Source organism: Carassius auratus, chromosome 37 (assembly GCF_003368295.1).
Source record: "Carassius auratus strain Wakin chromosome 37, ASM336829v1, whole genome shotgun sequence".
In the NCBI taxonomy this organism is placed as follows: Eukaryota; Metazoa; Chordata; class Actinopteri; order Cypriniformes; family Cyprinidae; genus Carassius; species Carassius auratus.
The window spans coordinates 14,918,281-14,931,156 of record NC_039279.1 but is presented as its reverse complement, the minus strand read 5'-3'; the positions used below and the strand labels follow the sequence as shown (position 1 = coordinate 14,931,156).

Genomic DNA, 12,876 nt, shown 5'->3' with positions numbered 1-12,876 from the left:
ATTAATATCATTAACATCAATATTATCAATATAGTTTTTTTGAATGTTGAAAAGGATACTACAAAGGGCCTTTATGGTAGAACAGTTTTTAATACATTAAAATACATTATAAAATATCTGTGTCTCTACTCTCCCACACCCTCCCTTCACTCAAGCTATGTAAAACTGCCTTATTGGGTTTGTGTGTGTGTGTGTATGTGTGTGTGTGTGCATGGAGAATGGGCAAAGGGAGCACTGCTGCCAGGGGAGGAATAGCAGTTGAAAATAGGCCCCATCCAGACTCTTTTATTATCTCAGATCTGGGAAACGGGACATTGAAAAGCAGCATTAAAACTTTATCTTCCAGACTCTCCACATGGTTTCCAGACATTGGAATTAATCCCAAGACTAATCCTTATAACTGAGAAAATCATTTCCTAAATAAAGCATAATTCCATATCCATACATGTTGTTGTGTCATGCCAAAACTGATCTTGCACAGAACGATTTGTTAAACATTGCATGTAATCGCCCACATTAATACTGCTCTCAGATTAGGAGCTGCTCACACCCACGTATAACTGTAACTGTGACTAAAATATATCCTAAAGGAAGTTAACTGGGGATTTAGAGAGGACTTTACTCATGTTAGTGAGAGCCCATGCTACAGCGGCCAAACCAATCTTTAATTTATGTATATAATCACAAAAAAATAATAAATAAATGATGGAAATTTATTAGTGAATAAAGGAATCCAAATCCATAATACTGTCTTACTTTTGTAGAACACAAAAGGACATGTTTAGCAGAATGTTCACACTGCTCTCTTCCAGTGAAAGCATATCTTGACTATGGGCTGTCAAGATACAAAACCATCATAAAAGTTCCATAAAAATATAAATAGTCATCATGACTTGCACACAATATTCCAAATCTTATGAAATCATACGATAGATTTGTTTGAGAAAAATACAGAAATGTATGCCGCCGCAGCTATCAAATCTCATGTGCACTTGCAGATTTGAACAAACTCCTAAATTCAAATTCTAAAACTTAAACCTGTTATACAGAATCAATACAACCCTTCAAAAGCATCCAAAAAGATGCTCAACTAAGAACCAGATCTGTATGCTTGGCGTGGAATGTGAACCTCCCGCAGGTGTGTGACGGAGACGCTCGGAGTGCTGTTCCCGGGACAGACGGGGCACCTCCAGCAGGCAGAAACGCTACTGCAGCTAAACAGTGCCAGAGACATGATGGTCTGGCCTGCTCAACTCCATGGGGCATACCGGTCTCAGCTGGCACAAAACACACTGAACAAAAACTTTTTATACAGTAGATGTGCTTTAAGTTTCCTCTATAGCTGTTGATATTTTAGTGAGACTCCTATAAATGGAACAGTTTACCCAAAATGTAAAATTTGCTGAACATTTACTCACCCTCAGGCCATCCAAGATATACTGTAGATGTCTTTCTTTCTTAATCAGAACAGCTTTGGAGAAATGTAGCATTATATCACTTACTCACTAATTAATCTTCTGCAGAGAATGGGTGCCGCCAGAAACGAGTCCAAGGAGTTGATAAAAACATCACAACAACAACAACAACATGTAATCTATATGAAACCAGTCGAATTAACCTCTGTTACAATAATAAGGGAACTATGTTTTCACTGTATGGAAAAGTGCAGCATGAACATTCTACTAAATATCTAATTTTGTGTTTCACAGAAGAAACATTTGAAACAAAAGTCATATAGCTTTGGAACATTAAGGTGAGTGAATTATGACTAAGAATATAAATTCTGGGGTCGATTGTTCTTTTCAAAATTGCTAGATAATAACTAAATTACTAAAACTAACTAAACTAAATAATAACACCATACTATTTCTACTGTATTCCCTGTTATAATTTTAACAGACTTCAGATCTCTTGGCAAGATGACAGGCGTGAACTGACATCTCATTCAAGTTACTCAGTGAGTCATCAGTGTTTTTAAATGAATCACTTTCCATATTCAGACTCACTAGCTTTCCAGTTCACCATTGCAGAACCTTCATTTTTCCCTGTGCTCTGAGCAAACTCAGTCTGTCAATATCTATAACCCTGACTTCCAGAACCTTAGTGTTCCAACATTTAAAAAAACAAATAAATGAGGGAGCAACTAACTTAAGCTATTTCAGTGAACACAGTTATGTTCATTGCTGTGTCTGTTCACTCTGACACCTTGTCTACACTGAAAGAAAAACACTTGCCACAGCGAAACTAGAATGTCTAGAATGCCTTCTAGTGGCAAGCGGTTCTGCGGACTGTCGTTTTTCGCTTGATAGCCATCGTCATAACGTCCTGACGCCTAAGGCCTAGGACTTTTTGAGGGCCAGCTCCCTCTGGGGAAGAGCAGTGTACATCGCATTACACGGTGCCCTTCTCTCCTCAGTGCCCTCAGGAGATCGTTCTGCCAACCCTGCGTTGTTCCAGGGTACAGCGGTCTCCAGCGAGCGCTTCTTTCAGATACTGCCCGGAAATTTAGCAGTGCTAAAAGGCTAGCTACCTCAACTTGACCGGAGGTCTCTAAAGCTGCTAGTATGTTCATTCCCTGCCAGTCCGCTACTTCAGGGCACTGAGCTAGTGGTTCTAGGTGCACCAGAGGCCAGTCTCATGAGACTGGTTCCTTTAGGAGGTCACATGGTAACTTTCTCCCAGACCTAAGAGGTCAACATGTTTTGCTGCGCACCGACAACACAGCAGTGGTCTCTTACATCAACCACCAAGGAGTTCTGCCATCACGGCATTTATAAAAACTAGCGTACCAGATCCTTGTTGGGTCCCAGGGTGAACTCCACATTCCTGGGCATCTTAATATGGGAGCAGACATCCTGTTGAAGCAGGGGCCGAGGCACGGGGATCGGCGGCTTCACACCAAGGTGATGAAGCAGAGTTGGAGAGGTTGGCCAGACTGGGGTGGATCTGTTTGCGACTCGAGAGACATCGCACTGTCCCCTCTGGCTTCCTCTGACTCAACCAGCTCCACTGGGGCTGGACGCCATGGTACAGACATGGCCGAGGTTTCATCTGTACATTTTTCACCGATTGCTCTGCTCCCGGGAGTTCTGGAGAGAGTGCGCCGGGAAGGAGTCCGGCTGCTGTTAGTAGCCCCATTCTGGCCGGGCCAGGTATGGTTCCTGGGCCTGATTTCTCTTTTTGACTGCACTCCATGGGAGGTTCCCATCAGGAGGGATCTCCTCTCGCAGGCAGAGGGTACGCCCCCACATGAAGCTTAGAGGCTGTAGGTGTGGTCTCTGAGGAGGCACAACTCTTAGCTTCCAATCTCTCAACCGAGGTTGTTAAGACAGTTCTCCAATCCAGAGCTCCCTCAATAAGGAAACTGTATGCCTTAAAGTGGAAGCTTTTCACTTCTTGGTGTGGAGACCACCAGCTTGACCCAGTTAACTGCCCAGATGGTACAATGCTGGAGTTCCTGCAGGTCCTGCTGGACCCACTCCACCCTGAAGGTCTACTTGGCGGCCATGGTGGGCATGAAGTCCTACAACTCCCCACTTGGCGGCCAGTCAGTGGGCAGAAACCTTCTGGTTCCATGTTTCCTCGATGGTGCGCTGAGGCTGAGGCTTCCATCCAGAAGAAGCTTATGCTAAGCGGTGATCAGGATGCTATCCTAAGCCTTGAGTCCTCTGATCTCCCCTCTCCTGGGGGTCAAGACTCACTCCTTCTGAAGTTTGGCCATTGGACGGGTGGTCCCCGATTACTCTCAGACTCCTGTATCCTTCTCTTGCTTTAGCTGTGCTTTTCCACACTTTGAAAGTCTGACGGCATGGGCATTCTCGTTCCTCAAAGCGTTCTCGATGCAGCTTGAGTTCCTGAAGAGGAAAGTCTAAGGTTACGTATGTAACCCTGGTTCCTCGAAGGAATAAGACGCTGCGTCGCAGTGCCACACTTCTGGCATCTCTGGCCGGCGCTTGCATCATCCTTTGAGGCTGGTTGCCGGCTTCGCCGCTCGTGCTTTTATGCTTTCTGGTCTCTGACGTCACCCGCCTATGATGTCTCGCCCATCCATTGGACTGATTACACACGTTATTCAGAGACGTCACGCTGGAGGCATTCCCCAAAGCGTTCTCGACGCAGCGTCTCATTCCTTTGAGGAACCAGGGTTACATATGTAACCTTAGACGTTTTTTCTGTGGTATTGAGAATCTTAAAATTTTACTTGCATCAGCTGAAATATTGATAAGATGACAAATAGATTGGGAGCATTCTAGTGTATTGCTCCCTAACGATGTAGATGCAGTGTGGGGCTCGTTCTGCACATGCAGCAGACTGAACTAATGCTTAGTCAGTTAGCATTAGCTTGATTTGAAAGGCCATGTACAGATACAGACACAGCACTTTACTAGTATGGAGAGGCTTCTAATTTTGTTAGGTGCCCTGGAGCTTTAGTGTCTTGAAGGCTGTTGTGTTATTAAGATTGAAAGTAATATTGTGTATGTGTGTGTGTGTGTGTCACTTCAAGCTATGCTTATGGACATAAATGATTGCTCAAATCATGTTGAAGCATGCTGAGATTAAGTGACATTTTTCTCCTGTCTCTTAGTGACTTATATTAAAGGAGGATTCCAAGTCATGATTAGAGAGCAGAATGTTACAGAGACAATTTCATACTGTATTAAATAATAATAATTCCTTACATTTATATAGATCTTTTCTGGGCACTCAAATTGCTTTACATAGAAGGGGTAATCTCCTCAACCACGACCAGTGTGCAGCATCCACCTGGATGATGTGATGGCAGCCATATTGCAACAGCTTATTGTTGGAGAGGCGACAGAGTGATGGAGCCAATCAGTGTATGGGGATGGTTGGGAGTATATATACTATACTGGGGCATTAGGACCCAATAGGGTGAGCACCCCTGCTGGCTTCACTAACACCTCTTCCAGCAGTGACCTAGTTTTCCCAGGAGGTCTCCCATCCAGGTACTGACCCAGCTCAGCCATGCTTAGCTTCAGTGGGCAACCAGTTGTGGGCTGCAGGGTGATATGGCTGCTGTTAAACACCCAGAAAATCTTATCTACCACCTAACAAGTCATAACACTGTAGCAAATGATTAGACATGCCCTAGCAGTCCCTCAGAGCACTCTAATAACTGTCTAACAACACTCCAGCAACCACCAAGCAACCATCTAACAAAGAACACACTACCAGCCATCAACAAGCAAGAGGATTCTAGTATTAATGGAAACCAGTGAGAAGCCATTTGGCAAACCACTTAGAACCCCAAAGAACACCTAAGCAACCACCTGGAAGTGCTCTAGCAACAATCTGGAAACTGCAGTCAATTGCCTAGGAACACCCTGGCAACCAGCAAGCAATCAATTAACAAAAGCTTAGACAACCACCCAAAACACCTATCCAACCACCTATCAACAAACCTAGCAACCACCAAGAACACTCTAGCATCTGCTTAGCAACACCTTAGCCACAAGAGAACAACCGCTTGGTAATAAATGACCACGTAACTATCACAGTCAGTATACTTTATTAATTTATGAGTATTGCAGCATCTAAGTAGTTGACTAACATCCTTGGAACACTGTCATTTGGCAGTGAAGTCTGCTATTATAGCAGAAATTTGTTATGAAATTTGGACCTGCTGATTTAACTCAGGCCAGAGAAACACTGAAGCTTCATTCTTTGCCCATGATCCTTGGCCAAATTCAGCATTAGGAACGCTGTTGGCCTCAGCAGAACTCAATATGTTTTGACAAAATGAGCAATCTGACTATAACTCATGCAATAACTTTATTGCTCCAGGTATTTAATAACTTTGATACTCTCAAATGTAAATTCAAGGCCTAAAGAAATTATATAATCACTCTAATTTTACTGCAGCGTTCCCTCATTGAGAAAAATATGAAATATGTATGAAATATTACAAGCTAATCAGTTCCCATATTTAGGTCAAATCATTTGGAATCTAGAGGACTTTAAAACAAAATAAAAAAAACGAAGGTAAAACAATTTGATTCACCGTAAGGTCTCAGGTGGTTTTTCCACAGGTTTTCTGTTACCTTTGCTATGAAAACTGCATCTCCAGAAGCCTGGGAAACCCAGAATGCATTAAAACTCTCGAGTATTTCTCCAGACTCTCACTGGTCACTCAACTGTAAAGAAAGTGTCAGGTTCCTCGGATATCAGAGAGTTATTTCTCCAGACTCTCACTGGTCACTCAACTGTAAAGAAAGTGTCAGGGTCCTCGGATATCAGAGAGTCTGGGAAGCTGAACGCTTGAGGCCAAGTTCCGTCATGCCTGCAACTGGACATTCCAACTAGGATTACAGGATCAAAATTTGGACAGCCGCAGTTTGTTGGGGATTCTTTACAGTTACCCTGACAAAAAAGTGCAAATTATTGGCTGGAGGGTGCAGAAATTCTGGAAATGTGGGACCAACTGCCAAGTTTTCCAGGCACAACTTTTTCCCCGTTTTCTTTACCTGCCATTCTGCTTGTAACATAATTCCTTGGAAAGCCATGATGACTCTAAACAAAGACGCCTATGATATACTCCGCAGTGAGAGACTGGACGTACTTTATGTTCTGCTATGTTTAGCCAAGTACGTTCTGCTTTGTGACTAAACCTTCCATTCTAACAGGTCAAAAGAATGCCAGTGTTATGTCTCAAAATGCATCAGATGATTCATTGTATTTATGTCATACGCCATTGATTAACATCAAGATATCTTTGTCTGTATCAGGTAGGACGAGATATATGATTGTTATGTTATTTTCCAGTGCAATATCTTGTCTAAAGACATAAAGAACTCAACTCCAATACTGACCATCATTGTCCTGGTCATTTATTAAGTTTCATTTGTAAGAAATGCAAAGAATCTTTGGCATCCTCAGCTGACACGTTTGGGACATAATTGAGGTCAGCAATAGTGCCTTCCACCATTTCTTGGAATTTCTTGGTATATGCAATAGCACGGGCAAAATATGGGGAACAGTGGACAAGTTACGAAGCATAGATGTTGTTTCCATTATAATGGTGGTTTTACCAGTTATCTTTATTGGACATTGTGGATTTAGGATTTGGATTTAGAATTTTATTTTCTTGATTTAGCCCTACAGCAATTGTTGGACCACTTTCTCACTTGTTACATTTCCAATTCAAATGCCAATAAATATTCTGACTAGTGCCTGAAAATACAGAATCACTGAACAATTTCCAATCAATGATGATTGAATACCTACTGTATGTTTTGCCACTGTGCATTCTGCTTGTTTCAAATCTGAAAGTCAGATTTGACAGGAACTATATTAAAAGTTCAAACTGTATTACATCCTGTTCCAAAGTCAATCTTATTTTCAAAATGGCAAAGTCTTTTCAAAGAGTCTTTACAGCTGGTACCCTTTACAGAGATGTACAGTATGACTTTCGACAGATGGAATCATTCTATGCTAATATTACATATACAAGCTGGACATCAGATTAAAAGCATGAAATGTGAAGCCCTAGAGTCAATGGTGAATGGAAAAGGCAAAAGCCCTGGCAGATATGAGCTGGATATGACACAGGATCCACCATTAGAAACCATTTCCCAAAGTGATGAAACATGGTTCATCCTCTGTAGCATGAACTAAAAGCAAACACCATTAAAATGCTGCAGAAACTTAAAGATAAGGAGACTCTTTCTCATGGTCTGATGGCATATCAGTGCATTTTCCATTATGTTTTAAGCTTGGATTTGATAAAATATGAAATTCTTTGAGACTGCTTATCAAGAAAGTAGGTTATGCTGTGTTCACAAGACTGTTAAGACATTTTACTATTGGTTAATCCTGTGGTTTCAACTAAATTTGGCTTGGGACAGTCTTTGACAGGCATCTTTGACTCTAGTATGTGTGGCATTTGTGGAAGCCCAACACTTCCTGTGCTTTCCACATCACCGGATGGCTTGGACTTGCCAAGGCTCACTTCCTGAATGATTCTCCAATTAGAGTGGAAGATCCAGATTAGCTTTCAGCTACACTGTAAATGTCAGCCTTCCACAGGATCATGTTGAGGTTCACAGGAAGTATGAGTCATTAGATCTTTTTAGTCCTGTTTACAGTAGTCCTATAACACATTCTTGACATAATGATCATTTCACAGCAATGTATTTATTCAAATATTATTTCAAAATAGTGACCCAAACTTTTTTAATTTCACACATAAAAAAAATAGATGGTTTTTGGAATAAAAAAAGCCATCAGGGAAAATTGTGGGTCAGTTACAGTTGGCTTGCTGGTTTATGATTCTTGCTTTAGGTGTGAGAGATCCTGTGTTCAAATCCTGGACGAGCATGGCTGTCAGCTTCTTGTTTTGGAGGAGAGTGTTGATTTGACATATGCTGCTATAACTGTGAAAGAGTAACTCGAGTTGAGGTCAAGGATTTGCAATGTTCCAGTGGCACTTTACAAAATGTTGGATGCATCAGGCTTGTGCGTCATTCAAAACTGAATTGTAGATAGATAGATAGATAGATAGATAGATAGATAGATAGATAGATAGATAGATAGATAGATAGATAGATAGATAGATAGATAGATAGATAGATAGATAGATAGATAGATAGATAGATAGATAGATAGATAGATAGATAGATAGATGTCTAGCTCCCAATATAGGCTGGATATTAAGGCGTCAAAGGCACACTCCTGATGAGAAGGCTAATTTGCCTAATTTTGGCCAAATTCTAAGGCCGTATTGCCATGCCCTAAGTGCTAAGGCCAAACTCTACTGAAATCAATTTTCAGTAGAGTCTCCATTGAACTGCATATGAGATGCACTGTTTCTATAATACACTATAGCTACATTTACATGCACCCAAATAGTCTCAATTGAACTGAAAGCCTTCATGTACACACCTCAAAGATGGCTCCAACAAAAGCATAATGTTGCATTCTAAATTGATCACTTGGTACAATTTCAGTCAGGATGCTGCCTTAGTTGCCATGGCGACACCCATTACACACACCTGCCAGTGATTCAGGGTCCCTAGTGCCCAGATAGCTCTCTCTTTCTCTCTCTCTCTCTGACAGACCCATGCTTATTCAAAGCAACTGACCCAAAAACTCCCCCCATGGTTTACGGTTGGGGTCTCCTTGACTCGGGAGCAGTGAAAGGGAAATGACACGTGAAAGTCTCAATCCATCAGCCACCAAAGAAAGCATGTCTCCAGATAAGCATGAGCTACCAACCCATCTAACACACTCTCTGAGCCTGTCTGCGGCTGTGTCTGTTCCTCTGATTATGATCTGGATCAGTACCGCGCTGCCATTTTCTCTCCACCAACATGTGGGGAGGAGCGACCAGCCATGTTGACTGTCTGAAATTAGAATTACATCGCTACATCTAAATTATAGTTACTGATAGCTAGAGAAATAAAAAAGTGAGAAAGAAAGTGACAAAGGCTTTGTTCACATCACATATCCAAATTTTCAAATCCACACTGTCATGATGCAAGTGATGAAATCCAATTTGACAGTGTTGTCTATATCTGTTACATTTAAATTGGCAAACAGACATTGAAAAAGCAAAGCTGCTAACAATATCAAATGTGAACAGATGTGAATTAGTTTTCTCCTGATCAGGTTCAGCTCATTACCCAGAAAAACTATCCATCATAGCCTGTTATATATGTATTCTAGCAAGACATTTATCAAGACAAAACATCTGTTTTGGTCTTTTGTTTCTCCAAATCAGTGGTAAAGAATAATAGTCATTGACAGAGACGAGTCAAACCAGAAATTGAGCTATGACAAACCTGCACGTTGTCTGATTTCATGCTCTATTGAACTCTAACAATACAACCAATGCACAAAGACAAACCCCTGCGATGGTTCATGTCCTCTGAGTCACCCTGAACTCCAATTAATGCTTAAATGGACCTGTTCAACCACCATATGGATTCTGGGTAACCACAATAGCTAGGATGATTTAGAAATATATATATTGATGCAAAGCAGGAGGAGTCCCAAAAGTGCAAATAAACTGCAGTTATAGAGTGTGTACATCTTTCATTTGCAAAAAAAATTTAATTTCTGGATTAATCATTATGAGTTGTTATTCAAATATTTAAAAATATGAAAATATCTTTTCACCTTAATCTCCAAGAAGCTTAAAATATTGAATATTGTGATACTGTATTATAAAATAATAACGATTTTAAAAATAAGATTTTATTCATATTGCCCACTGCCAATGAGCCTTCTAACAAATCATAACAAACAAGGGCAAATGTGTATGTGTGTATGTGTGTGTTTTATAACTTCTGTCAATTTCCTCACATTACCAGTGTGCATGGCAACAAGTTGGGCCAGCATAGAGAGACAGCGCTGTGCGATTGGTAAACACACATGCACACACACATACACACACACTTATGATAAGAATCATTAGTCTTTCAGAAAATGTATAAAATGCTGCTTTTGAATTGCTATGTGAAAGGAGTGGCAGCACTTGTTACAAGGGAGGAAAGGGAATTCCTTAAATTCCCCGAAACATTTAAAGCAAACACTTTTACAGCCAGCAGAGCTGACCCGAAGCAAGTACCACCCAGCGCTGACTCAGATACAGCTCCTGCCAATGCATCTGAATGGCTGCAATTAAGCAGATTATACTGTTCGTGCAGAGAATAGACAGAGTGGGTGGAGGGAAAGACACAGAAAGAGAAAGAGAGAGAGACAGACAGAGAAAACATCCGTCCAGAGTACGTATACAAAGGATCAGAATTAAGTTTAAATCTATTTATCACGCTAGTCTTCATATCTCATTCATTATAAAAGTAGAGTCTATAAAAATATAAAAATAAAAAATAATCTGTTTAATATGGCAGAATCAACATGATGACATCAGGTTACACAAACAAAGACCAGCTCTAGTAAGAAACAATAACGTTTTAAATTTTTATGTTATAATATTATATTAGATTATGCATATGCAGATAATCAGAACTAAACTCCAGAAGATCCTGTTCCAGAATCAGCATCTAGGTTGGTTTCCACTGAGAGTGTGCTGTCAAACAAAATCAAAACAAAACCATGCCCTCCTGAACACACCCCTTCAGTCTAGAACAAAAGACAAGCTTCCTCCTGATCCCCGTCTAGTGCTTTTCAACACAAATAACCACCATAAACCCTTCCAAATGCCATAAAAGTAGATCTGTATGTTTAAGCTGCTTTCTTATTACCTTTTTGCCCTTCTTCTTGCGTAGCGATTGCTTGCCGTTCCCTTTTTCCTTGGCGTCTTCGCTCATCTTATACAAAAGATCCTTTCATTTAATCCAACATTGAGAGAGCAGTGATGAGAACTACAGAAAAGTCCATGAAAAGCGAGTCGCTCTAATACCTGGTGCCCTCTTGCTCTCGATAGTCAACACGCATTCGAAGAACTCGGTCCAAACAGCACTTGAGCACTTTGGGTGGTTTGGTTGGTGCCAGCTCCTACACACGCCACAGGTCACTGTGAGGAACACGGGGGAGGAGAAATCACTGGAGCTTTTATTGGAGTGGGCTGAGATCCGTGGGCTGGTTCTTCTGACCCAGCTGCCCACCTCTCCCTGACCAACAAAGTTGGGTCTACTGATTCACTGGTGCTCCGAGCACAGACTAAATGGTGCTGATGGAGACACGCGCTCTTCCCTAGCAGTCAAACATCGAGAGGGAGGGAGAGAGAGAGAGAGAGAGGGGGGGGGGGGGTGTGGAGAAAGAGGGTGGTGAAGAAGGAGATGAAGCGAAGTGAAAAGATTGAGAACCCCCCAAATAAGAGGGGTGAACTGAACACAGACTGGAAGTAATGGTTAATTAATGGTTGATTAACGCCTGCTGATAGCAATTGCACACCCGCCGACTCTGAGCGTGGCCATTAGTGAAATGCCAGTATAACGAGAGCGCAAAGATGAAACCTAAAGGGGTCAGGTTACTGGTCAACAGATGATCCCTTTTATTTCATACAGCGTCTCGCTCGCTGAGATACAACAAAAGAGTGCAAATGTGACCATACGTATATATATATATATATATATATATATATATATATATATATATATATATATATATATATATATATATATATATATATATATATATATATTATTTTTATTATTTTTATTTTTATCATTTATATTTTTATTTTATTTTTTTATAATAACCCTTGCGATAACCAATATTGTGCATCCTTGATATAAAAATATTGACTGATTGCAATGTATTTTCTTTGATGTTTTGTCACAATTTTTATATTATTTCATAATATTGGGTAAAATAACGGGTAGCGCACTTTATCACTGGAAATGTGGCAATTATAGATTATGTAAAAAAGTATGTTGAAATAACATCAACTTGTGGCTTATAAAGAAGCATTGATTATTAGTTAAATAACGTCTGAGCTAAAGGTAAACTTTCTAAAAAAAACAATTTTTACTTTCGAACCAATACTGTTGTGCTCTATCCCAACCACATTGAATGAAGGGAAGTGCTTAGTCGGAGAGTCTGCAGTGTCTCTGGCCAGAGAACAATAAACTGGAGAGCTTACTCAACCTCCAGAGAGGAACCAGCATAGAAGCTGCTAAAGCATCATGTGATCCGATTTCACAGTCGCACAGCATCTCATAAGAAGTTTAAAGGATGGAGATGTAGAAAAGGACACTGTGGGTTTTTTATATCGCACAACATTTTTCTTCTACATCACTTGCATTATCAAAATGCTAGTGCGCTTATAAAACTGTCACCGTTTGAACAATGCTGTACAATTACCTACTCATCGCTGTCTCTGAGTGCACTGCCATTTACTATTCACGAACACCACAAATGTGCTCTGCACTAATAACAATGGATTCATTC

The 12,876-nt window shown here is 40.7% G+C and overlaps 1 protein-coding gene across 2 annotated transcripts in view; it reads right to left on the bottom strand.

Moving 5' to 3' along the window:
* LOC113056336 (ankyrin-3-like) overlaps positions 1-12,876 on the bottom strand; it is a 146,476-nt gene that overhangs the window by 113,545 nt on the left and 20,055 nt on the right. The window contains exon 1 of one of the 2 annotated variants that reach the window (XM_026223029.1): positions 11,226-11,665. The exons of the other annotated variant lie outside the window; for it this stretch is intronic. Within the exon in view, the coding sequence (XP_026078814.1) occupies positions 11,226-11,291 (66 nt within the window). The 5' untranslated portion in view covers positions 11,292-11,665. Of the gene's footprint in view, positions 1-11,225; positions 11,666-12,876 lie in introns of those variants that run through there. 2 annotated transcript variants of the gene reach the window in all.